At 52.1% G+C, this 25556-nt stretch overlaps 9 protein-coding genes across 9 annotated transcripts; 7 read left to right on the top strand and 2 right to left on the bottom strand.

The window, feature by feature from the left end:
• Positions 1 to 382: 382 nt before the first annotated feature.
• Positions 383 to 5044, top strand: Z518_02295 (uncharacterized protein; the record flags this gene model as incomplete). The annotated part of the gene is made up of 1 exon (XM_013419324.1): positions 383 to 5044. One exon carries the CDS (start codon positions 383 to 385, stop codon positions 5042 to 5044), a length of 4662 nt encoding a protein of 1553 aa, XP_013274778.1.
• Positions 5045 to 5415: 371 nt separating this feature from the next.
• On the top strand, positions 5416 to 6485 carry Z518_02294 (uncharacterized protein; the record flags this gene model as incomplete). Its single annotated transcript, XM_013419323.1, has 2 exons — positions 5416 to 5606; positions 5666 to 6485. The coding sequence occupies 2 exons, from the start codon at positions 5416 to 5418 to the stop codon at positions 6483 to 6485; spliced, it is 1011 nt and encodes a 336-aa protein (XP_013274777.1).
• A 1111-nt stretch (positions 6486 to 7596) lies between these two features.
• Positions 7597 to 8506, top strand: Z518_02293 (uncharacterized protein; the record flags this gene model as incomplete). The annotated part of the gene is made up of 2 exons (XM_013419322.1): positions 7597 to 7863; positions 7940 to 8506. The coding sequence occupies 2 exons, from the start codon at positions 7597 to 7599 to the stop codon at positions 8504 to 8506; spliced, it is 834 nt and encodes a 277-aa protein (XP_013274776.1).
• A 489-nt stretch (positions 8507 to 8995) lies between these two features.
• Positions 8996 to 9766, bottom strand: Z518_02292 (uncharacterized protein; the record flags this gene model as incomplete). The annotated part of the gene is made up of 1 exon (XM_013419321.1): positions 8996 to 9766. The coding sequence occupies one exon, from the start codon at positions 9764 to 9766 to the stop codon at positions 8996 to 8998; it is 771 nt and encodes a 256-aa protein (XP_013274775.1).
• A 577-nt stretch (positions 9767 to 10343) lies between these two features.
• Z518_02291 (uncharacterized protein) lies at positions 10344 to 11477 on the top strand (the record flags this gene model as incomplete). Its single annotated transcript, XM_013419320.1, has 1 exon — positions 10344 to 11477. One exon carries the CDS (start codon positions 10344 to 10346, stop codon positions 11475 to 11477), a length of 1134 nt encoding a protein of 377 aa, XP_013274774.1.
• Positions 11478 to 14916: 3439 nt separating this feature from the next.
• Z518_02290 (uncharacterized protein) lies at positions 14917 to 17770 on the top strand (the record flags this gene model as incomplete). Its single annotated transcript, XM_013419319.1, has 6 exons — positions 14917 to 15022; positions 15079 to 15672; positions 15720 to 16287; positions 16341 to 16606; positions 16659 to 17400; positions 17470 to 17770. The coding sequence occupies 6 exons, from the start codon at positions 14917 to 14919 to the stop codon at positions 17768 to 17770; spliced, it is 2577 nt and encodes an 858-aa protein (XP_013274773.1).
• Positions 17771 to 18371: 601 nt separating this feature from the next.
• Z518_02289 (uncharacterized protein) lies at positions 18372 to 19118 on the top strand (the record flags this gene model as incomplete). The annotated part of the gene is made up of 1 exon (XM_013419318.1): positions 18372 to 19118. One exon carries the CDS (start codon positions 18372 to 18374, stop codon positions 19116 to 19118), a length of 747 nt encoding a protein of 248 aa, XP_013274772.1.
• Positions 19119 to 19596: 478 nt separating this feature from the next.
• Positions 19597 to 21369, top strand: Z518_02288 (uncharacterized protein; the record flags this gene model as incomplete). The annotated part of the gene is made up of 1 exon (XM_013419317.1): positions 19597 to 21369. The coding sequence occupies one exon, from the start codon at positions 19597 to 19599 to the stop codon at positions 21367 to 21369; it is 1773 nt and encodes a 590-aa protein (XP_013274771.1).
• Positions 21370 to 22188: 819 nt separating this feature from the next.
• Positions 22189 to 25386, bottom strand: Z518_02287 (uncharacterized protein; the record flags this gene model as incomplete). The annotated part of the gene is made up of 1 exon (XM_013419316.1): positions 22189 to 25386. One exon carries the CDS (start codon positions 25384 to 25386, stop codon positions 22189 to 22191), a length of 3198 nt encoding a protein of 1065 aa, XP_013274770.1.
• Between the last annotated feature and the right edge of the window lie 170 nt (positions 25387 to 25556).

Raw genomic sequence — 25556 nt, 5'->3', positions numbered from 1 at the left:
AGCGTGCCCGCATCGGGTCAAGGTACGAGCAGCCAGTCACTCACCAGTGGTCACCAGAGCGAATTTGGTTTCAGGGATGCCCTGCACTCACCAACTCACCACGGGTGAATTGTGTTTCTCATCCCATTACGTCCTTCTTCAGTGCGATCTTCGACCTCGCCCGTCATCCGCAAGCCTCATTCAATATCCTGCTGCAGTCCGCGCTGGAAAACCATCACAACGCGCTCCCTCCACCATTGTCGTCCTTACGTGTCAAACCGAATCTGTCTGTCTCCACACAGATGTCCGCAACATCACGGCTCGGAGGCTCGAACCACATCGGCCTGCAACATCGCCATCCGCGTTCCCAATAGCGCTCGCTGGCCCTCCAGATTCTACCACAATGTCGTCCTTAACCATCATCGGCCGGCCTCGGACGCAGCGCCGGTCATCGAGGGTGCCAGGTGGATTCGATCCGGACGAGGAGGAGGACATGTCACCTGCGGCCAGCGTTGATGGTGATTTGCACAGCAACTCCCGCCCGACCTCGTCCTTGCCGCCGGGCACGAAAGATCCGAGCAGCCTCCTGCAGCCACTTGATGAAAACACCAATATTGAACTCCCTGCCAACATGACCCTAGACGAAAGCGCAATGAACAAGAAACTACTCGATGTCGAGTCAAGCTTCATGCCCGAGTCATCGCCACTGGCAGAGAAAGACCCTGCAACTACCGGCGCCGACGATACACACTTTTTTGGGATACTGAACGATAACATCGCCGTGCGCAAGAAACCGCACCCGATCCACATCTCGTATACCTCTGAAGATACCGAAAACCAGCCTGAGACCAACACGGTCAGCGCGCAATCCCCTCGGACACCACCTGGTGGGTACAAGACCCCGGCGCTGGAACAACAAGAATTCCACGATATGGACGGGTCCGAAGAGAATACACCTCAAATCCGTAATACCTCCGCCCTCGAACAAATGTCATCTTCCCCGACCGCGGCGGCTGCCGCACGAACTCTCTCACGAGTCCAGTCGTTGGCAACGCTGGGGGGTTACGAAACAGCCAATGAACGAGAAGACCAAATCAGGTCTGACAAGAAATCCGAGCCGGCCCAAGATGACCATGATGCCACACCTCGGAAATATGAGCAAGAGAATCGATTTCTTGGGGTTCCCAACTCATCGGACGGACAGCAGGAGAGCGCCGATACCCACCAGAAACAAGGATCCAGGCGACCTCGGTATCTCCACAAACGATCATCTCAGGCACGGCTGTCCTACGATTCTATGGCCAGTTCCAATACCGATGCCAGTGATACCACCCTCGGGGCGGACTTTGCCCTCCAGTCGGGGGGTGCATTGCCTGATTCTAGTGCACAGCGCAAAGCTCGAACGACAATTTCACGGCAAGCTAGCCTCGGTAGCATGATGTCTGGGATATCGGGCATCAGTGACGATGACCCTCGCACGCAACGGCAGCCGAGTGCACCCGACTTGAGTACTCTGGAGGAAGAAAGTCCACGATCTCATAAAGCGGGCGAATTATCCACCCCCCGTGCGTCGCATTTCAATTTTAACATGCCGACCGACACCGTGATTGCCAATAATGTTCGAGACCTGGAAGTACCGGGGACCTTCGCCCGCCAATATCGACAAGAACGAAGCATTTCACCTGAGAAGAGTACATCAGTTATTGGTATGACACCAGGCCCGAAGCGAGGGTTAACCTTGAAAGAGCACAGAAGTACGGTGGAAAAGCTTGGTAAAGAAAATTTTGACTTGAAAATGAAGATACACTTCTTGGACCAGGCTCTTCAAAAACGATCGGAGGATGGTATCAAGGAAATGATCACCGAAAATGTACAACTAAAGTCTGATCGACTCAGATTGGAAAAAGATAATCATAATCTACGGAAACAGGTTCGAGATTTACAGAAGAAACTCGACGAAAGCGGCGCTCGGGACTCGCCCAGCGCCGATCAAGGATACGGAACTGACGAGGAGAGGAGTCCTACGGCCGAGGAAGAAGTCATCTACCTTCGGGAGAGGGTGGAGATAAACGAAATCGAGATTGAAAAGCTTCGTTCCGAGAACGTTGCCAAGGAATCGGAAAAGCGAAGATTGGCTGAGATGGTCAAGTCCTTGGGTGACACTCGAGCCGCCACATCCGATGTCGGCTCGAGGGAAGAGCGGGACATGTGGAAAGATATGCTGGAGGCCGAGACAATTGCTCGTGAACAATCCGAAGAAGACAACAAGAGACTGCGTGAGGAGATGGCCAAGCTCAGAAATGAGGCGTTGGCCTCGGGCAAATCAAATTCACGCAAGGCTCGCATGGGAGGCTCGGTTGTGTCGAGGTCCAGCAGTGTCGAGGCCGCCAATGCTCAGACGGCGGAGATCGAAAGACTGAGACACGAGGTGTCTGAACTCCAAAAGATGATAGGTGCGCAGGCATCTACCCTCACGTCTCGCAACAAAGAAAAGGAACGTCTGTACCAAGAGATCGAAGATTTAAAGCTCGGACGGATGGGGGGCCTCCGATCTGTGGCTGGAGACTCCATTCTTGAACGATCAGCGTCTCGAGCGAGGTCGCATTCTCGAGCAAGCAATGGGACGAGATTGTCTCGGATGAGCGATCAGGAACGAGAGTCCCTGGAAACTCGAATCAACGAACTTCGCGATGAAGTATCACAACTCAAATTGGAGAATCAAAATCTTCAGAATCAATTTGACGAGGCCTTGGCCGAGCTCGATGCCGTGGATGCGCAAGCCCAAGCAGATGCAGATCAGTTCAACGAAGAGCTCCACCTGTTAACTCAAGAACGCGACAACGCTCTTCGAGATGCCGAGGAACAAGATCACGCTTTCCAACAACTGAAGAATGAGGCTCAAGAAGAAATCGACGGATTGGGTGACGAGCTTGACGCCAAAGCGGAGGAATGTGCCAGGCTGGACCAAGAGCTCAAGGGGCAGATTGAAAATGTCAAAGCCTTACAAGCGGAGATGCGATCGGCTGCCGAGGGACTTGTTCGGCTCGAAGAGGATGCACAAAACAATCTCTCTCGTTACCAATCGGTCAAAGGGGAGCTCGATGACGCCAATCGAGAAGTGGAGAGTTTGGAAAAGACTCTCGCAGAGGCCGAGAGCAAAGTGCAACGCCTGACAGTCCAACAGGAGAGCAGTCATAACGAGATTGCTTTCCTCCGTGAGGAGCAAGACGCCGACAAGATCAAAATCGGTGACTTGGAATCACTGCTCAAGAAGGTCCACCTCAACCTGGAATCGGAGAGAGACAAGAGCAGGGATCTGGAGCGTCGGATCAACGAGGAACGATCACAAAGAGACGCCGTGGCCAGCCAAGAAAAGCAAGAAGTTCAAAGGGTCATCAACGATCTCAATCGCGAAGCTTCGGGGGCCAAAGACGAACTTCGAAGAGTTCGCAAGGCGCTCTCTTCTCGGGACATTGAGGCCACCGCCTACAAAGACCGGTTGTCTGAATTGGAAGAGAGCTTGCGGAATATCATTGGCGATCCCCACAGCTCGAGATCGAGCCTGATTAGTGCGGTGACGAAAATGCGACGCGAACTGGACCAGGCGACGGTCGATCTCGAATCCGTCCGACGGCGACTGGACGAGAGTGAGAGTCTTCTGGCTGACCGTGATGCCCTGCTGGAGTCGACCAGCCACGAATGCAGGAAGCTGGCCGATGCGCTTGAACGTGAAAAGGCAGGTCGACGACAGGACAAGATTGACTTTGAGCGCACCAACAAGGGTCATAACTCGACCACTCGGGCGCTCACCGCGGCATCTGCAAGAGTGGCCGAGCTTGAATCCCTGCGACAGGCTGATCGGAAACGGATGGGACAGATGGAGAGCCAACTCAAAGATCAACTCACGGAACGAAATCAGGTCCTGCTCAATCTCTGGAAGAGACTCTCTGCAATGTGCGGCCCGGACTGGGCCCACAACAACAGCTTGATCAATGGCAATCTGCCTTCTCAGGAAGTCATTGGCAACATGCTCTTCTGGCCCGGATTCAGCCGCAATCTGCTTCTGGCTGCCAAGCAAGTGGAAGGCACATTATCCACCTTCAAAGACAAGATCAAACGGGTCGAGCGAGAACTGTACAAGGAATATCAGGCCCTGGAGCAGACTCTCGAGGTGCGAACTCGAAAGCTGGAACGAATCGAGGAGAGTTGGGAGAAAATGAAGCTCAAGATGTCGGACATGGAGACACGAATGCATTCCGACCACGGTTCTCGAACCCCGAAATCCAGCAGGACGCCTGAAATTAGCAAGCTGAAGGGCGAAAATAGGTTGCTCAAAGCAGAACTTCAGCTCCTCCAACAGCAACAAGTCCATCACAGCCTCCAGCACAGACGAGACCGGAACGAAAGTCGAGCGTCGGGCTATTCAAGCATCCTGTCCAACGACGGCCCGGGCCAAGCGCCAGATGCTGCATTGAACGGTGCCGTGGGTGTTCCCGCACGTTCGTCTAGCATGAGACGCAATCGAGCAATGGAGCTCCAGCGTCACCATTCGACGGGCGTCGTGGAGCACCTGGCCAATATGAATGGAGATGTAACCTCGATGCGTTCCAACTCCATCTCCAGTCGGAACTCGGCCTATACGCAAGGCGAACGTGATCGCGGTCTCATGATTCCTGCCGGGCCATTCAATGCCCCAGCGAACGGAAACTTTCCCCTCCCACCGCCACGAGAAGCGCCTCCCGCCCCTCCAAGCACGGCATCCGGGTCCGATATCGCAAGTATCACGACCGCCGTGAGTGGGCAGGGACAAGAGAAATGGATTCATCGACTGAGAGAATTGGAGAGGAGACTCAAGGCCGAGCGTGAGGCAAGACTTCTAGACCGAAGTGGTGCGAGGAAAAGACTGGAGGAGAGAGATGCGGTCAATGAAGAGCTGAGACGTGAGCTGGAACGCGAGAGAGTACGAAAGAGCGTGGAAGCGGGTGAGGCCGTCTTGCAACCGTTTGCCGGTGAAGCTCCAGCGGCGGAATCGGACGGACAGGGTAGTGGAACAAAGAAGCGCTAGATTCATTTTATGGGGTGATCTTGAATTCTCCAGCGGGTTTTGGTTTGTATCATTATAAGGGCCGGGGAAACGTCATCCTTATACCTTTACCATAGGCATCCGAAGAAGCGATGCCCCTTTGTATTCGGATTTTAGTTCGAGAACAAGTACCTTGTCTTTTTGATGTCTGATTCAACATTTTTGTCCCCACCGGAAGTAGATAGGACTGTAGATGGCCTGATTACCCGATAACCTCTCTCCGAGACATTCGCCGAGCCGACGAGGCCGCCCAGACGGCGCACGCCGATGTCACTCAACTCCCATTGACGCACCACCGGGTGGTCATTTTCCTTTCTCTCTACGCCACTTGTTCATCTGCAGCAAAAGACATAATGGACGAGGGTCAGACCCCGCAATCACAATCCCAGGCATCGGGCGACAGTGTCGAGGAACAGAAGCCGAAGCAGAAATCCGAAGCCGATGTCGAAGGAGAGACCCCGGCCGGGGAGGAGATCAGTGCAGACAGTGAAGGCTCAGGGGCACAGGAAGAGGAAGACCAAGACGACGACGATGACTTTGAAAAGTGAGTCACCGCCCAGTTTAAGCATGTTCGCAGGACCATCAGGTCTAATAGCCCTATAGTTTCACCACCTCCGAGATCGTCACCGTCTACGTCGGCGTCAAACGTAAACGATTCTTCCTCCACCGCGAACTCGTTTGCCAACGGTCCCCCTTCATGGAAAAATGTCTAAAGAAAGGCCACTTCGACGAAGGGTACAAGAACGAATTATACCTGCCGGAAGACGACCCGAAGGCTTTCTCCATCGTCGTCGACTGGATCTATCGAAGTCGCCTCCCTTCTCGAACCGAACCCTCGTTCGACGTCTCAGACATGTCCGCCGCATACTGCATGGCCGACAAGTTCGGCATGGAGGAACTTCAGAATAACATCATAGACAATGTCCGAGCGAATTTCAGTCGGCGCGAAAACGAGCCGTGCAAGGCGCCCAACTTCTCGGCTCTAGCGCTCACCCATCTCACGGGTCCGCCTAAATCCCCGCTCAAGCGTTTCTACGTCGAACATCTCGTGCATCATATGATGAGGCATCCCAAATGGTATCATGACCTGAAACGCAACGAGCCCGCTCGGGTCGACATGGAGGAGTTATTCAAAATTCCTGACCTGGTGTTCTACGTCATGAAGAAGATATGGCAATTTCAGGCAGAACCGTGGAAGGACCCTGCCACGTGGGATAAGTGTTGTTATCATGTCCATTCAACGACGGTGTGTGCTGCGAGAGCAGCGGCTACGACGGCCAGGAATAAGCAGCAGCAACCGGGGCAGAATCCGCATGCCAGTTCCAGTTCGGCCGGCCCGGTCCATGGGTATAGTTTGAGGACGGCGCAGGGGGCGTGGCCGCCGACGGCAATTGGGGTCTGGAACCCCGGTGTTGGATGGTAGAAGCGATCGGCGTGAAGGAAGAGCAAAATTGATCTTGGACGGATTCGAGATGAAGAGGTTTGCGTCCCGTCAAGCACGAATCACCAGAGCAAAGCCCTGTGATCTCAACTCCCCGGTCCAGAAATGTCGGCTCTTTGACCATGGATGCGTTCCATTTCTCCGAGAGACGTGTGATGAAAGCGTTGATGCCGTTATTTCCTTTTGGGGGGGCCTTTCTTCTTTTCCTTTTTGGCATAGCGAGTGAGGACTTGTACGCGGAGCACTTATGCACAAGTTGATGTTGGACACCATGATTTGTTATTTTGTCCGGGTATGCTTCTGTTCTTTGAATGGATGATTTGACAGATGTTGTCCATTAATCAATGGATAAGAGGAGTTCGTTTCGAAAACGGTGATTCTTTGATGTACTACCTCGTTTAACGAAGAGACGAGCCAAAATTGAATCTGCAGAACTTGAATATAACACCTTTATTCTTGTGCGTGATGGAGTTAGAAATTCGGACACTCCACACGTTGGACCTGGACTTTCCTTCCCCATCGATCTTTATTCTCCGTTCTCTCTCCACTCTTCGGCTCGACGTTTACCGACTGAGTTTGACTTTTTGATAAGCGGTAGATGGGTTTGTTATGACTTGCCCTCTTCTGGATTCACCTTCGCGAAGAGCCACGATGGCGCCAACTAGCTAGTCAAGCGCATTGCTTTGGGGACCGGCCTCAAATTCAGCGTCATGGCGGAGCTGGAGCTCACCTTCAGAGACCGCTCTCTAGGAAGCGTGTTGGCTAGCCAGACAACAAGGTCAACAAAGAAAGAGTCAGTTGTCTTGTTCTCTCGAATCGAAGAGCCTGATTTGAGGATCAATGTGGACTGCACCGCATTGATCGACATTACAGCTATCAACGAGGATTGTCGTTGATGTGCAAAGGCGGTCGAGAGCACGAGCAGGAGCAAGAAGCTCTCATGTGGAAGAGCAAAAGGATTCTGGTCTGAGCACGTTGAGCACACCAATATCGGCACGAGGCTGCAGTTTGCCGTGTTCAATCTTCACCGCCACCCAAATCCCTCTATGGCCGAGCCAGCCGTCAACTATCCAACCAGCGCTCGACGTACTACATGACCGCCTCGCTGTCCAACACCATGCTCCTGTCCCAAGTGGTCTTGGGCGCGGCGCTCACGGCCCTCGGCGCCTCTGAGTCCTCACACGTCCTCATCACGGTGTTCGGGGCCATGAACACCATCATCGCCGGCCTTGTCGCGTACCTCAAATCGCGTGGCCAACCCATGCGTGCACGCATGTACCGTGACGACCTGGAACGAGTCGTCGACGAGATCGAGAACTCCGAAATCATGTGGCTAGGCATCTCGCGCGGGCGTGCATGGGTACGACGAAATAGATACCGACGACAACAAAGTCACCGTCCGCAGCGAGGTGGCCAGATTGACTCGTCTATACGAGCGGGCTGTGCGAAATAACACCGTCAATAATCCGGACATGTACATGGCTGGGGCCGGGAATGAAGGGTACAGCGCGACTCTGAGATCTAGGCCAGCGGGCGGCGCACAAGGCAACATGCCTCTGCCCATTGCGGGGAGTCCACAACCTGTCATGGCCGCACCGGTAGTCGGGGTCGATCCCGGACCGCCAGGGCCTAAGAGTGCGGTTCTGACGCAGCAACCGCAGGCGCCGGATCTAGACGAGAGTCCTGTGACGGCGAAACCGACGTCGAAGGAGGAGCAGAAGGAGGAGCCGAAGAAGGAAGAGGAGAAAGCCGAGGAAGATGGAGACGCGAAAGGGACCGTAAAGGGAAAAGAGAAACATAACGAAAAGGAGAAGGATGGGAAGAAAGATGAACCATCTCCTTCTAATTTTACTTCGGACGGACCCGCGAGCAAAGCAGACGCCGGAACCAGTGGCACCTCGTCGAACCCCCCGCTGCCACAACAGAAACACGATCCCGATGCAGAGCCGGCGAGTGATCCGAATGTACCGCTTAAGAAAGACTCCATGGATGGTGAGAGTTGAGTGTGAGTCTCCATCGATGAGGAATCGGCAATGGTCTGGAGGCGCCGCGGGTCCGAGCAGGATGAAGGAAAAGGGAGGACACAATACGTCGAGAGAAGATGGAATGAGTTGAGTTGAGAGAGATGGGTTGTCGACGCTACTAATAACTACACATAGCCACATGACGCTTGAAGGGATGTGTGGGTGGTTCATATCTATCATGCCGATGGAGTTTGGATTGATTGGGTTGGATTGAGTAGTGTAGTTACATCCACAGCAGCGAATTGCCTAGACACAACAGCGCAGAATTCAAGTTTCACGAGATCAAGCGCAGAGAACAACGGTCTGGTAATGTGAAGAAAGCGGAATCCCTCGTTCATCCGCATCGATGGCATTGCGTGATCAATGATTATGAGGACGTTGATTGGATTTGGATAATCAGCGCGAACTTGACTCGGCGCTTTTCCATTCTTTCTGATTCCTCCTTGTTGAGACACCTCTTTCCCCCATTCAAGAAAAACCAACTCCTGTAGCTTCCAAGATCGGATCAAAAGCGGTTCTCCAAGTCTGTATCCCCATCGCCGCAAATCCAACGCCAACCTCCTTGATCTCCTTGGCCGGCTTCTTAAGCGCTTCAAGCGTCTGGTTCGTATAGTCGTCTAGCTCCATGGGAGTGTGGACCTGATCGAGACGATTCTCGGCATCAAGATCCGTGCGCACATACGGCGGCGCAATCTCAATAATGTTGACGTTTGTATCCTTGAGCGTCTGCCGGAGTCCGACGAGGAAAGCATGTACGCCCGCCTTGGTGGGAGTGTACACGGGGAACATGCCCGCGGGCACAAATGCGATGCCGGACGAGGTGATCATGAAGTTGCCCTCGCGGTCTTTCAGCGACAAGAGGTGTGGGATGAAGTGTCGGGCCAAGATAATGGGCGCGGTCAGGTTGGTGTTCATTTCGGTGACGATTTTTTCGTCGGTGAAGTTATCCAACGAGGCGAAATTGCCTTGGTATTGGATGCCGGAGTTGACCCAGACGGTGTCGATGGAGGGGTATTTGGATAGGATGTTCTCGACGTGGCTTGGGAGGGCAGCCAAGTCGCTGTTGTCCATGGTGTACGTTTCGAGACCGGGGAGCTCTTTGGCAATAGCCGCGAGGCGACCTTCACGGCGGCCGGTGATGATGACCTTTTTGCCCATTTGGTGGAAGGCCCGCGCGAAAGATTCGCCTATGCCGCCGGTGCCGCCGAAGATGAGGATCGTGGACATGGAGGAAGTCATGGTGGAGTTTGGGGTTGGTGTTTGGTTTTCAGTATTGAGGTTTGTAGGACAAGGCTGCGCTGAGGGAGATGAACAGGTCGGTGGCGAAGATGCTCGTCGCACGCTTATATAACCTGTCAAGCTCCATCTCCACCTCTGTGAGTCTTTGCATCATGAGCCTATTGAAGTGTATGGTCCATCATTCAAATCCGTTATCACCAGAGTTTTGGCAGATGAAAGCTCTCAAACAGGTAAGGCGCAGGAGATACCGCAGAAACACTATTTCCTGATCCAGTAATGTATACGTTACAGTGGGACCCGACCCCGTGAGCTTGTGAACACCCCCTTCTCCGACCGGCGGAGATTGGGTCCGCTGATGTCATCCCTCAGGCACCCGCCCTCGATTCACAATCGAGTGGAATCCATTCTCCCGTTCAGACCAACGAGTTCATATCACTCCCTTGCCCACAGTCGATAAGTCCGTCAAACCATCCCGTTTGATCGACCATGACTCCCCCCAAGTCTGAACTCTGCTCCAACTCAGATGAATCAAGGAACCGTTTTCTCCGTTAGCTCGACTCATCCGACAAGACTAACCATGAATCTCTCTCTTCTAGGTGATTCTCCACTCGCAATAACCCAACAGGCCATCGGCATCTTCTTGGCCTCGAAACAAGACAATGGCCAAATTGCCGGAATCTCCTACTGGCAGACTGCCAATGGCTACACGGCGATAGCCTTACACGATTCCTGGTCCCACACGACCGGCAATGTCGAGATCTTACACGACCTTCTCTCAAAGGTCGAAGACGGTCAGAAGAACTACATCAACGAGTTCAATGACGACTCCATGTGGTGGGCCATGTGTATGTTAGAGACGTATAATCTCGCCCAAGACCCCAACCATCTCCGGGTGGCACGGAGCATCTGGACACATGTCCGTGACTACGTCGTCCCTCCTCGGAGATATATCATTGACGACAATGACATGGAAGGCGGTGTCATGTGGACCAGCAAGCCGAACGAGACTCAATTGAATGCCATTACCGCGGGCCTGTTCTCGGAGTTGTCGGCTCGATTGGCCTGTCTACATGAAGATGCGGCATCCCGACAGAAACACCTCGACTTTGCCATCGGCAGTCTTTCCTGGATACTCAGATGCCGATTTGTTCCCGATCAATATCTAGTCTTGGACCACATCGACCTCGATACAGGCCAAAAGACTGATTGGACCTTCACATACAACACCGGTCAGGCCATTGCTGCCTCCATCGCCGTCTACGATGTGATGAATCAGAACAACACTGATCAGTCTCAATCATCCAATGGCCGCGTGTACCTGGATCTTGCATGTAACATGGCGCGTCGGGCCATGACCCGGCCCGGTTGGGTCGACGACAACGGGACGCTGACGGAGCCTGATGCATATCCTGGAACTGGTGATGGGCGAAAACAAGCTTGGGAAAATAGTGATGGGGTCGGCTTCAAAGCGGTCCTTGTACGCGGTCTGGCCAAGCTGTATAAAACCATACAACGAGACGAAGCCGATCTGGAGCTACAGACTCAAATTGCTAAGTTCATCGAATGGCAGTTCCAAAGCTTACAGGAGCGTGATACCAATGGCCAGGGTCAATATGGTCCATGGTGGGATGGCCCCATGGACTTGCCTACCAGTCACAGTCAACTTGCTGTATTGGATGTCATGGCAGCTATTCACGCCGTGCGGGAGTAGTGTTGGTCAAGGCTACCTGGTGCAGCACACAAATATTTCTCAAAACTTCATACAACGAACAGCAAAAAGATTGGACACGGTACGAAATTTCACCAGTGGTGGCGGAAGGCTGCTTGGCTTTGTCGCCAGTCTGGAGAAATACGGAAGTGGTTTTCTGTCTGTTTGTCAATGTCTTGCCTGCCCTCCCATGAAAGTGGATGGCGCTTCTGAATCCAGGTCCGTGTCTAATACTCAAACCTTCTGTTTCCGGATGCCCATGATGTCCAATGTGTGCACTTTCTCTTATATGAGCTCGAACTCAGTAGATGGTGGGCCCTAGCGGTCTCGAATGCGAAATACGTCCCCCATCCATGACACCATGGACATAACATTCACCATTTCGCTCGCATCGGACAGACATCTCGAACGTGGACCTTCGGACTCTTCTCTTGCGTGAGAGATTCTAACTCTTCAATGTTAACTTGGACCGGTATTGGTATCCACGAGCCGGAATATCTATGATTCGAGACGGACGCGTTAGCATCTGAACAGGACCTTCGATCCAATGGTAAGAAGTGCCTCACCGCCTCGTTTGCAGACGAGTGAGAGAGTGGGATGGCGAAGACGCACGACCTCGGACCCCCCGGCGACCTGTTTGCGGCGTGAAATGTGAGGAACGACAAGGCACGGTCATGATGACTGGCTGGGGAGTGGTCGTCAAGCTCGAATTCTGCCTCGCAAGAAGTCAAAGCGCGCAGTCGAGATGACGACAGAGCGACTGGACTTGGGACGGGTTTAGGATGAGAAAGAGAGTCCGCACTGCTCCCTGGTAGATCCTTCCTGCAGATGTAGTTGTCACACATCGAAGAAAGAGAGAGGTGGAGGTGCGACATACTTGCTGATACGGCCACGGCAAAGTATACTTGACGACGGCAATAAGCCTTTCGTCGAAGTCGCTCGATCTTGATCTTCTTTGGTGGGAATATGAGATTACATCCAGAGAGCTGGAACTTCGAATGGATTCGTCTCTAGAGAGATAAGCAGTTAAATTGTCCAGAGTGCGCGGGACGATAAGAGGAGACTCGAATTCGGCTGTATCTCCGAGCTCCAGGAAACGGAGGGGAAAGGGGAAGAGCATGTCAATTTCGTTTGGCCGAACTCCACTAGATCACCGAACAAGGAGTTAGACGCAGTGAGTCTTATTCATGGAAGGGCTGGTCAATGGCATGGATTTAAGGCTGTGTCTCCTAACTTATCCTCGGTCAAAATCTTCCTCTTGGGTCTTTCAGGACATTCAAGAAATCAGAATCCAGTCTTGAATGACCCCGGAACACACGTGGTTGGATATTTCGCCTAAAGGCTACTCTTTTATCGGAAGTTCCGCCTTCTGAATGACATCAATCACGGCACAATGTCGGAAACCATCCGCAACGAGGTGCAAAAATTGGACTGGAACACTCAGAGAGTCGTCGAACCGGACTAAATCGAGGACGACAGCACGACTAGGAGAGGCTGTAAGATGCTTGTTGCCGATCCGTTAATCTATCCCTTAGTCCTGTGACCGTACTGATGATTTCGACAGTTTCTGCTGCCGATCATGTCCGGGATAAGCTGCGAAAAGTGCGAAACCCCTTGGCGGATGAAGTCCAATTCTTTGAACTCGATTATCAGCCCTCGTAGAATAAGGCAAAGAAGGATTGCTGTAATACTGGAACGGTTTATATAGTTTTTTCGTTTGACTTCCGTTTACCTGTTGGTCCGTCCAGCGTGGACTAGGTTATCTCCTCCCGGGCAACGGCAGCACCGCAGGATCGACGTCCTGTTACGGTCGGTTAGCTGGGGCATCATTTCTGGGAGTGGATGTCCCAGGGGGCTGAACGTGCTGGGAGCGTAATCCTAGATGTGAATATGTCCCCAGCTCGAATGTCTCAGAATGCCCGCTCAGCTAGGAAACTGCCGCAGGACATCAGTCATGGCCCAGATTATGTGGGACAGGCGTCCTACCACAGCAGACGTCCTGAGATCACTAGTCAAGTGGGTTGTCCATCGCTTGACGCACTAGCATCGTGTGTAGAACCGACTTTACATTGAGAAACAGAACAGACTACGCATATGCGCCAAGCCTGGGGGTCGTCTATGAACAATCGTGGCCGTTTTATAGGCGCCGTCCTTGGCGTCTTGGCCATAACTATGGACTTCCGACTTGCTTTTACTGGTAGTGATATTCCTCTATGCAAAGTAACGTCTTCTACTCTGCTTGGTATCTCTCGAGCGGCTTCTCGCTTCGATGTGGTGCTGGCCAGTACGGTCTCAAGAGTGATATGTCATATATCAGCAACGGAAACTTGGGTAACATAATAGTTGGAATTGTTCATTGCCCTTCATCCGTGGTGCTATAGGTCCACACTAGCGCTCGAACCTCGATGCTCTCCCTGGGTGGTGCTCCTTCTCGAACATGCATATGCCGGAATGACGCGTGTAAACACGCTGTAATTGAAGAGTTAGATTTTATAGATCAAGGTTTGGGTGGAACATTTGAAGAACTAGGCAAGTAAAAGACGCCCACTTGCCTTTCGCTTCTACTGTGTCGTCAGAATCGAAGGTTTTGATGAAGGTGACTTCATTTGGTGTCTGGCGGTTGAGATAGTACCACTTGTACTGCCTCTGCTCTTCAGAGACTCCGTTTCGAACAACAGATCCGACTGGCTTGGGTGGTGGAAGAAGGTATTGCATGCTGCTTTGTCTTGACGATAGGACGTGGTCGCACTCTACCAGAAACTCAGCAGGAACAGTGCTTCCATCGCCAAGACAGAGCGGCCAGTCCTCGACCGGGTGAGATATCGGGCGCCAGGTGCTATGTATGGCTGGGTCAGCTACAGTGTTCAACACTTCAGCGCGCTTCAGCCACCCAGTGGAAACCACACTCTGTGTCGTGCTCGGTTGATGTTGCGGCGCCCTGGGGTCTCACTGCGTTTCAAACACGCTACTTACTTAACGACGCGGACACGGCCCTTCAGGAGTTTCTCCGCTTCTGGGCCCGAATGCTCGTGGACCCGCTTCAAGGCGCCTGCTGAACTGATATCTGTCTCATGCTGTCAGCGCTCCGCATGCTATGGTTGTGAGAAGCCAGCGTGCACCACCTCGTTCTAAGAGCTGAGCTCGGAGACCTACCGTTGTGTTACACGCTTCATCACAAGGCTAGAACCGAGCTTTCTCCATGTTCAAAGCTTTACGAATGCTTTATCCTCTGCTACACAAGCAGAGTCCGTAGCTTGTCTTCTGCGGGGCGGCATGCAGCTCATTATTAAGGTATCCAGACGTTGTATTAGCTGATGTTGGACTGCACCAGCAGTGCTGATCTGCCCAGTGTGGATGCCGATTCAAAGACGCCATTGCAATGATAGCAGATATAATAGAAGAGGTAAACAATTGCTTGCCCCTCTTCGACAACTATCTGGCCATGTTTCCCGGTCGACCCCAATTGCAGTATCCGCTGCGAGATCTGTGTCTGGATTACATGGACTTTTGCATTGTTGCTGTTAAGCACCTGAGACGCAAGCCATTCGGTAAGTCGGTTCTCTGCTCTGCCAGCAAAGAGATACCTATACAACGAAAAATCTAGCGAACTTCTTCCGATTTCTCGGCTCGTCGTCCCTGCTCTCAAGCCTTGACCGCATCAAGGTGAGCATGAGTAAGTCTGCCTTGCAATTCGAACAAGAAGTCGAGCTTGCACACAGGCAAGCTCAGAGAGCAGAACAACTAGACCTTTCACGAAGGCTGGCCATGTCGCCACAAGTTCTCACACCTCCTGCGTCTATGCTTACCCCTTCTACTTCGTGGAACAGCACCGCTGAAAGAGTCGCATTTCCCATTACAACTATTGTCGACTTCCAAAACTATGCATTCACCGGGCGCACGGATGTCCTAGACCAGATACACGAGGTCTTCAATTCTCAGATTATCGTGGACCGCTCTGATCCTGCTTGTGTGCTGCTGCATGGGATTGGCGGCGTGGGTAAGACACAAACTGCTTTGCAATATGCATTTACGCATAGCAATGATTTTGACGCCACATTCTGGGTTCGAGCCGAGACGGACCACAGCCTGATCACCACGTATGCCGCGATAGCCAGGAAATTAGACCTACCTGGAGCCGATGGTGGCTTAGATGCGGGCAGATCTGTAGAGATGGCAAGAAACTGGCTAGAGCGGACTGGTAAGTCGCCTCAGTAGTAAATAATCCGACTGTTTCTGCATGCTAAGACCGGAAGTGGCTCCTGGTCTTCGACAATGTCGAGAGTATTCACAGCTTGGCACATTACTGGCCGAAGAATTCACAAAGCAGAGGATCCGTGCTCATTACTACGCAAAAATCCGACTTCAGTCCTATTTCGAAGATTTTCGTGGAATTGCCACTCGAGTCTTTATCAAGCCACGAAGGCGCGGATCTGGTCTTCAATCATCTTCGAGGCTCATCGTCCACCGAACAGGACAAAGCCGCTGCAGCTACCATATCTGAACTTGTAGGTGGCTTGCCTCTAGCTCTAGTCACCGTTAGTGGCTATATCAGAGCGTCGGCTTGCTCATTGGCTGAGTATCGTGCGAATTTCACGCGCTCATCTCGCATCTGGACTCGAGGAAACAAAGAAACAGCTGGAGGATACGAGAAGACGCTTGCCACTGTGTTCAGCTTGGCCCTCAGCGAGCTTTCCACAGACGCATCGTCATTATTGAACATTCTGGCCTTCCTCAATCCGGATAGCGTGCCAGAGAGCATCTTTCGGAAGCGACAAAACAACGCAGACCTCGACTTTCTTGGTGACAGCGAAAGGTGAGCTGATAACGAATACAGCCATATTGCTATCGTTAATTCAATTGCCTCAGGTACATCGAAATGGTCAGGGAACTACGGCATCGTCATTTGATTAAACGTGAAGTGAGTGCAAGTGGTGAAAGGACTCTTTCTCTACATCGCTCGCTCCAGTGGAGCATTTTGCACAGGTTACTCGAGAACCCTCCTCACCGCACGAAAGTCTTTCATCAAGCATTTACTCTCATCCGTCAGATCATTCCATACGACCCAGAAGCGCCGTCTACCCTTCGCGCATCCATGTACCCTTTTTACGAAACAATGGTGCCACAAGTGCTTAGTTTGCACCAACATGGACATGAACCCCCCCCCTCCACTGAACCAGACAATAGAGTTTGCAACTCTTCTGAGAGATATCGGCACATTCCTTTTCCAGACAGGAGATTGGACAAACTGTCGTGCGACTATGCAAAGCGTTGACGACATTCTAAACGCTGTTGGCTACGACCTTGACGGGCGTATTCGCACCGACGTCGAGGCTGACCTTGGCGTTGTCGACGAATGGATCGGCATCAGTGCTCGCGACTCGATGATGGAACACTACCGTCGTTCCCTCCTGGTACGACGGCACTTTTTCAACTCCATGCCACCGGAAAGGCGTACAAAGGATATGGAAATCGTGCTGTGGACTGGCTGGACAGATGTAGCATGCGGCTACCTCGAGCGCGAGGAATTCGACAAGGCCGAGCTGATACTGGAGAACGCTTTGAAACAATACCAAAGGTGGGATCCTGATGAAACAGAGTTACCATATGAACATAGTAAATACTATGAAAATATGACATGGGTACGGTGCTGGCAAGGGCGGTATGAAGAGGTACTGGAATACTCCCGTCATGGCGCCGAGCTATGTGAACGAGCAGCAGGCAGCCAGAGTGGCTGGACCTTGTTATATCATTTTCACACTTCTCATGTTCTCTTCAATATGGGCCACCACGTCGAAGCCATCGACGCGAGTCTCCAAGTCCTTAGCAGCCGGCTTACTGCTTTTGGCGAGTCTCATCATTTCACTATAGACAGCTACTATAGTACAGGAGCCATGCATTGGGAATATGGAAACCTGGACGAGGCAGAGTGAGTGCACCCGTAGTCGAGTATGACACTCGAGCACAGAGAGTATGCTAACTCTGTTCTTACTGTCAGATTGATGCTCCGCAAGTGTCTATCAGCCGCTGCAAAGTCCTCTTGGTCCCTTGAACACCACGCACGCGGAAAATACGTCCTTTCCTGCATCCTGAGAGACAAAAGGCAGGCAGAATTACTGGATGAGGCCGATGGACTAGAGCAAGAAGCGCTCGACTTCCAGGATCGGATGATTCGCGATCACCCACAAATTCTCAAGCAGCTACGCCCCGAAGATGGAGCTGTTCGATCTTATGGTAACCATACAGTCAGGGAGGTTTACGGGAAGAACGAGGGGCACAGGCGAGCTGCCGGTATATGAGAGGGCGCAGGATGTAACGGAAGGGGCGCGATGGTCGGATTTAGAGACAATGCTACTAGACGACCGGTGAGGATTTAAAATAGGAACAGGTGTCACCATGGGTCACGATTCCCCCCAACAGTCTCAGTTCGAGCACTCCCAATGTGGAAAAAAGCCGACAGCGCCGTGGAAGCGGCACGCCGAGTACCACTTAAACATGAGTTTTTGGTCGTCGATGAATGCAGGATCCCTTCATAGCGTTCAAGGCCATTTTGAACTCCAGCTCTCTTCTTTCTCTTCTCCCTTCTGGCCAGCATGCTACAGGACAATAGCTGCTGCCCAGAACACCAATTTCTGTATTCGAATAGAATTGCCCCTGGTGGTGCGCGACGCCGTTTTGGCGGGGGGTAATCGAGTTGAGTCCGTCGATAATATCGAAACGGGGAGCTTGAGTACTGAAGGCAGAGGGATTGCACTTGTTCTCCGCCTCCCATGCCAAGCCGATGACCCATTGGTTCAATTCATGAGTTTCATGGAGTACCCCCAGTATTTCTTTATACTTCGCCTCGCCGATTCTGCTCGTCTCTAATCTCACATCTACCATCCAACCAGATCCGTGAATATGTCAGAAACCGCCGGAACGGCCTCCGTTCTCCACACGCATACTTCAATCGATCCATCTCAACGAGAAATATCCCATCCGCCAAAATCATACACCTACTACCATGCCGGACCATTATTTACGCTCGCGGAGCTCCACAACAACGTTCTTTTGTCCAAGGCCATCGAAAAACACTCTTCCGGGAAACTCATCGCTATCTTGCCGCAAGATCTAGAACAAAGAGATCTCAGTCCACATTCCATTAGAGATGAAGATCTTCGCGCCTTGCTCTCATGCGATATGGCCATGTTCACATACGACGGCGCAGAGCTCGATGCCGGTACTGTCGTTGAGTACATGGTGGCCAAGATGGCAGACATTCCCACCGTTATCTTGCGGACGGACTTTCGCGGGGCCGGCGACCAAGGTGGATCAGGCGATCCGTGGAACTTGATGACCTCGTGTTGGCCGAGGACGGTCGGTGTGACGATCAACGCTATGGTGGGGTATAAGATGAGTCTGTCCAAGGCGATGAATGAGGGGCAAGAAGGATCCGCTGGCGAATACATGCTCGAGAATGTGGCGCAGAAGGTCGTTGACGCCTTTGAGGAGGTCCTCAAGGAACCACCCCGGATGCCGAAGGAAGTGAGGAAGAGTGTGTACCAGTGGCTGGCTCTTATGCCGGGGTTTAGGAATGGAGGCGATCAGCACAATCTTGAGACTTTCGCGAAGCTGTGCCAGGAGAAGCACTCCAAAGGCTTGTTATGAGGACGGTGGTGGGAATGTTTGGATTGGCGAGGTCCCCGACAGCTGGTATCCTGATCAGACCGGAGTCAAAACCTGGATCTCTGGGTTGTCTATTTCGTCCCCAGGAGCTTGGAGCTCGAGAGCCCCAACGCCTTTCCATATCGTGAAGCCAAGACTGAGATTTTCAACAGTTCAGTGGGTGCCTTTCCATTTAGATGAACTTACGACGAGAATATAGTTAACAAAGAGACAAAGATCAATACATAGGGGAGAAAACCAACCGAAGACGAGTTACTCGGTCCCTTTCTCAATCATGCCACCCAAGCGTCAAAAGGGCAAGGCTGAAACTGAGGTGCAAACATGACAAACATTTCCTTCAAGAGTGGTTAGTTCTATCACATCTTCGCTTACAAGTCGTGTACCACACGCCGTGGCCTGAGCATCTACCCAATGATGTAGTTTGAATAACCCCTATTGCCTTCTAGGCAATCGATTCAACATGTTCCATGGTATAATTCTCAGGTGGACCGTCTTCCTCAGTCAATTCCTCTCAATCGCAGCGGCCGACGCAATTCAAGCTCCCCTCCGCAATGCACCCGCCTCTCAATCAAAACCTCACCGCATAGCCGTCATCGGTGCTGGGCCTGGGGGTTCTGCTGCATCCTATTACTTGAACCAATTCTCTCGATCTGCCTCCGTGGACATCCCTTTCGAGATTACTGTCGTCGACTCGAACTCTCGAATCGGCGGACGAACGACAACGGTGAATGCCCTCGATGACCCACGGTATCCGACCGAAATTGGCGCCAGTATCTTCGTCAAGATCAACCACATCCTTTACAATGCAACTCGAGACCTCAACCTGACTCCTTCCATCAAAATCTACGAGTCCGGCCCAAACTCGAACTACAAGCTTGGAATATGGGACGGGACAGATTTTGTCTTCAAGACCGCTACAGACGATAACAACAGCTCCTGGCGGGAGTGGTGGGATATTGCAAAACTGCTGTGGAAATACGGGTGGAGTCCTATCAGAACCCAAAGGGCCACTAAAGCTGCTATTGGGAAATTTCTGACCTTCTACAATGATCCACTATTTCCCTTCCCGTCCTTGCAATCCGCCGTCGACAGCTCGGGGCTAGATGAATATACTGCTGTGCCCGGCAAGCAGACCTTACAAGAGGCGGGCATAAGTGAATTATTCTCCAGGGAGCTCATCCAGGCTAGCACAAGAGTCAATTATGCCTCCAATCTAGGAGGTATCCATGGACTGGAGACTTTGGTATGCATGGCCATTGAAGGCGCCATGGCCGTGGATGGCGGGAACTGGCAGATTTTCGACAGGATGGTGAAAAGCTCCGCGACTCGCCTCCTGTTGAACACCACTGTGACGGACGTGATCAAGGATGCAGACCGGGGCACTTTTCAGTTGCAAACTGCTCACTCAGAAATCAACAATCGAACCGACACGGAGGGATACGACACTATCGTCCTCGCGGCGCCGTATCAATTCGCAAACATAACATTCACACCACCACTGGCTCGGCCGCCTGCCGAAATCCCCTACGTCTCGCTTTACGTGACCCTCTTCACCTCACCTCATCGCCTGTCCCCGTCCTTCTTCGGCTTACAATCCCAAGCAGATGTACCTTCTGCCGTCCTCACAACACTGACCGAGGATCTGAGCGACGAGCTAGCTTCCAGACGCGGCGTAGACGCCGTCGGCCCAGCCGGATTCTGGTCAATCAGCACACTGCGCGTTCTCCACCCAGAGACAGACGGTACCTTTTCTGGCCCAATTACTTCCCACCATGCCCCCAACTCCAACGGTACCAAAGCCTCAATCAGCGATGACTCCCACGCCCAATACCTGTACAAGATCTTCTCGCCCGCACCTCTCACAGGGAAATTCCTCTCCTCATTGCTCGGATTCCCATACATTCCGTCCGACTCGGACTCAAGCCCAAACAACGATCCACTCTCATCCCTCCCTAAATCTGAAGTAACCTGGCTATACGAGAAACACTGGCATAGCTACCCCTACGAAGCGCCCATTACGACTTTTGAGAATTTCACGCTGCACACAACCACCGCTCTGTCCTCCACATCCTCTTCTGATAGCCAGCATGAGGGACTATGGTACCTCTCGGGCATGGAATCATTCATTTCGACGATGGAAACCAGTGCGCTCGCGGGGATGAATGTCGCGAAGCTGATCGTCAACCAGCTACAGGCGAGGAGGGAGGGCACAACTCGAACACCATGGTACTAGCACCGGGGACATCGAGGGTCTGCGGGACTTTGGCGGGCAATGGCATGCCAGCACGAACAATCCGTAGTCATGAGTAAATTTTTGGGGGGAACGGAGGAAACTCTAATCGCGGAATTGGTGACGGGTATCATCACGCTAACGAATTGTGGACAAAAGTCGACAATCAAAGAAATCGAGCGATCAGAACTGGAAACCATCATTTTACAGTTCATCGTTAGGTTAGAGCCGTCCCAATAACCCTGGCAGTCTATTGCAACTCAGTTTCAGTTTCAGCCTCATCTATATTATCTGGGAATGACCACTTTTTCTAAGCACCTGAACCCAGTCACTTCAGGCAGCACGTCACACGTCCATCGCAACACGGTGTCGCTCTGATGTAAATACTAATCGTGAAGAATTTTCATCGTTTTTATTGCCCATGGTGTCGGTCACCTTTGTTTTTGGTCGGCTCATTCCATCGTGAGAGCCACACGAATAGCCATACTTCAACGCCAGCATACTTGTCCCATTTGTTTGGATTCTCTTTGAAGTCTCGGTCGTCGAGAGAGACATCAATACCTTTGAAGTACTCCATTCATATGTCATTGTAAAAAGATGACCATGTCCAGGACTGAGAAAGATAAAAATTGCGAACGCCGAGGGTTTCATTCAGCCTTGTTATCATAAAGGGTTCGAAAGGAACGGAATTTGCCGAGTGATAGAGCAATCTTGTAGAGCGACCGGCTGGTGTTTCCTTGAGGAACATCCTTATGCCAGGACACGGCAGGCAGATGAACAATTGACGTTCAGAAACGTGTGAGAAATAATTCCTTTCACCCACTAAGCCGTTGGTTCATCTAAATTCGTGGGCTGCTCCTTAGGTTTTCCCTTATCCTCTGCTGACGATTCATTCTCATTCGGCTGGGTGTCGCTCTTTGGAGCACCCTCAGCAGTTATTGAAGCCCCAGTCTCTGCAGGGACGGGCGCTATCACTGGTTGTGAGGAGCTAGGTTTTTCGCCGGCATTGGCCATGTTGACCGGAGCTGGTGAACTAGTCCCCCTTGGCTGCTCGAGAGAAAACCCGACGAAATTAGGGTTCTTGAAGCGTTCGATAAATCGTCGGACATGCTCCATGATTGTAAGCTCCTCTTTCGTTTCGCCCTCTGGCAACAAAGAATGAGGAGCACCATGTAGTAATCGACGTTTGACCGAGGCAAATATTCTTTGCCAATATTCAATTTTCGTCGGGTCGCCTACTTGCTGATACATGGCGTTCTCAAATCTTCTGATGGCGATCAGACCATCTGTCGTGCACGGCATATTTCGAGATGCGGAAGAACTGGTGGGAATGGAGGAAGGCGGGACCGGTGTAGACGCTGACGGAGAAGATCGAGGAGGCCCTTGATGTGCTGGAGGCGTTGCTTGATCAGGACCGGACTGTGATGGTGACCGTTGTGGGGTAAATGATGGATGACCTGCTTGGGGAGGAGGATAGAACGGGGGATGTTGACCAGGCGGTAATATGGCGGGCACACTTCCATCTGTATTTGGTGCGGTCGATGTTGGCATCCCACCAGCAGGAGGAGGGGGGGGAGGGAGAGGCCATGGTATACCATTTGGTGGTGGTGGCATTTGACCATTTGGGCCTTGCACGAAGAAAGGTGGAGGAGGCCCTCTAGGGGGCATACCATGTTGCTGAGCATAAGGAGTGCTATTCTGCCAGTTCAAAGGAGGAGGCCCTTGTGGAGGATGTTGACGTGGTGTGGAAGTTGGTTTGGGTTTAGCTGCTGCTGCTTGTTGAGCAGCTCGTCTCCTTTCTGCTTGTGGTTGCAGAGCACCAGGGATTGCTTTCCAGGCAAACCCTTTGCCCTCCTTCTCTCCCTTTTCGAACAACTTGTTCCACTCTTGGTTCAAATTATGCCGGACACTACTTTGCCAGCCTTCAGAGTCGACCCTGTACACGAAAAATGGAAATTTGAGCTTCAACGCTCTGTAAATTTGCCTCAACGGGAGAGCTTTGGGATAAATGTCCGTTAGAATGTCGTATATCAAACGAGCATATGGCTCGGACGGCCTGGCGAGCTGCTCTTCGGTCAAACTTTCCAGAGCAGGATATTCTGGAGTAGGCGATTTTGATTGTCTTGCTTTCTTTGTTGGCGGCTTTTCCGGTTCGCTGGGAAGGTCGATTTCACCACCCTCAATAGATTGCAGAATGTCGCCATCCTCTCCAGATCGCTTCCTTTTTTTGTACTTTCTCTTCTCCGGTTTTGGATCGGCCTTGATAACTTCTTCTTTGGGAGTCGGCTTAGCCATTTTCCCTTTCATTGAGGGCGGTGGCGTCTTTCCGCCATTCGCAGCTTTTGCATCCGCCAACTTTTGAGCTTTCTCCCTCTCCCTCCTCTCTCGGGTAGACATGATTCCGTCCTTGGGAGGTCTTCCAGGTCCACGCTTTCTTGGAGGCAAGGGTTGACCATCGGGTCCAATCAAAGGATCTGAAGCCGCTAGCGATGCTTTCTGACCCGTTGTCAAGACGACTTTCGTTTGGTTCTTCCCATTTCGCGAGGGAGAAATACTCCCGGTGGGTTCGTTGGAAGTGGGCGAGGTGCTACGCTGCGGGGGAGGACTCCGACCTCCTTCTTCGCGCTCCGAATCGTCACTTGATAATTCGGTCTTTCGATTTGGCAGTCGAAAAGTCATCCAGACATTCGAGATTTGGATCTTGGAGCCGTCACGAAGACGCTTTGCTGAACCTCGTTGGAGATACTGATCATCCAAGAAAGCACCATTCCGGCCCAAGACTATCATGATAAAACATTCCTTGTCAAAATCCCACTGAATCTTGACGTGTCGGCGGGAAATACTCCTATGATTCTCCAGTTCTGATTTCTGGAAATTTCGCATCGCATGGATGGGTATAAGGGGGCAATTGTTGGCATCAGGAATATGGTCTGCGGTGACCGGCGCTGGTAGCTCGTTATCTTGGTCCGCATCGAGGTCCTGCTCCAGCTGTGCCTGCCGTTCGCTCATTTTGTGGTAATCGAATGGAATAAGCGGGGGGTTGATCAGCACTTCTTGGGGTTTCACCACACTACCAGCAGATCTCTCGGATGAATGGGAATGAATCGGATGAGCGTCGCCTTGATCACCCTCTTCTAGAATTGGACCATCGTCGACACCACCAAAGCCTCCGGCCTCACTAACCACGCTTCCTTGCACTTGGCTGTCACCAGGTCTTGAGATACCCTCAGACAAACCGGACCGTCTGCCACTGGAGCTTTGAGCACGGCCTTTTCCAGCCAGCCTTTCTTCTTCGGCCTTAACCAGTGCAGCTCTGTACGCAAAAGCATCTCGACCCAGTTCACATGCATATGTGGTGATATAATAGTTCCCATCCTCGAACTCAATCTTTGCGAAAGCTTCGACTTCTCGCCGTTCTCGGACTAGACCTTGGGATGCAATTGGAGGCTGTAACTCCATCTGGGAGGGCATCGTGAAGGATTCTGTCGCAGGCACTTCGGTCTGAAGCCGCTCAAGTGAATCTAGAGGGAGGGGAGGAGGGAACGGCGGAGGACCGTGTTCATCCATAAGTCCGTCGTTACTGAGTGGTGGAAGAGGAGGATGTGAGGTGTTTAAAGTTGGGTTGACATTGTCGTTGGTCGACTCTGTTGTCTCCGCAGGGGTAGTACTGAGATGGTTGTCTCTTGGTTTGAACGTGTCATCACTCTTGTTTGCAACAGGTGCGAGGTCTGTCTGTGCAGCTGCTGTTGTGGTCTGGGTGGGACTGACGGGCACCAAAGCTGCGAGCAGGTTACCAACAGCTCTGTTCCGTTGTTGCGCATCCATTTCATTCCAAGATGGCTGGGTAGCGGTGGGAGATTGCGTTTCGCCGTTTTGGTTTAATTCATCCTCGGGTTTCGAGGCAGTGTTGTGAGAATTCGAGTGGTCGGACCATGGTGAATCTGAAAAGTTGTGCACGTCGATTGGAGAATGAAAATCCCGCAGACCTCTTGTGGACGTCGCAATTGCCTGCGACGACATAGCGAGGTCTGCGAAGGAGGAAGACGCGGTAGGGCGACTGGTCGACGGCGCGCGAAGCCTTGAGGATCGTACCAGAAATGAATGAAAGTCGAGAAAGGCGGCGAGCGCAGCCAAGACGAAAAACTCGCTGAAGTCAAGTAGGAACCAATCACAGGGCTTTCTATGACTCG

The sequence above is a fragment of the Rhinocladiella mackenziei genome (assembly GCF_000835555.1).
Source record: "Rhinocladiella mackenziei CBS 650.93 unplaced genomic scaffold supercont1.2, whole genome shotgun sequence".
NCBI lineage: Eukaryota > Fungi > Ascomycota > Eurotiomycetes > Chaetothyriales > Herpotrichiellaceae > Rhinocladiella > Rhinocladiella mackenziei.
The sequence above is the reverse complement of the archived record's forward strand: the minus strand, read 5'-3'. Positions and strand labels throughout refer to the sequence as shown.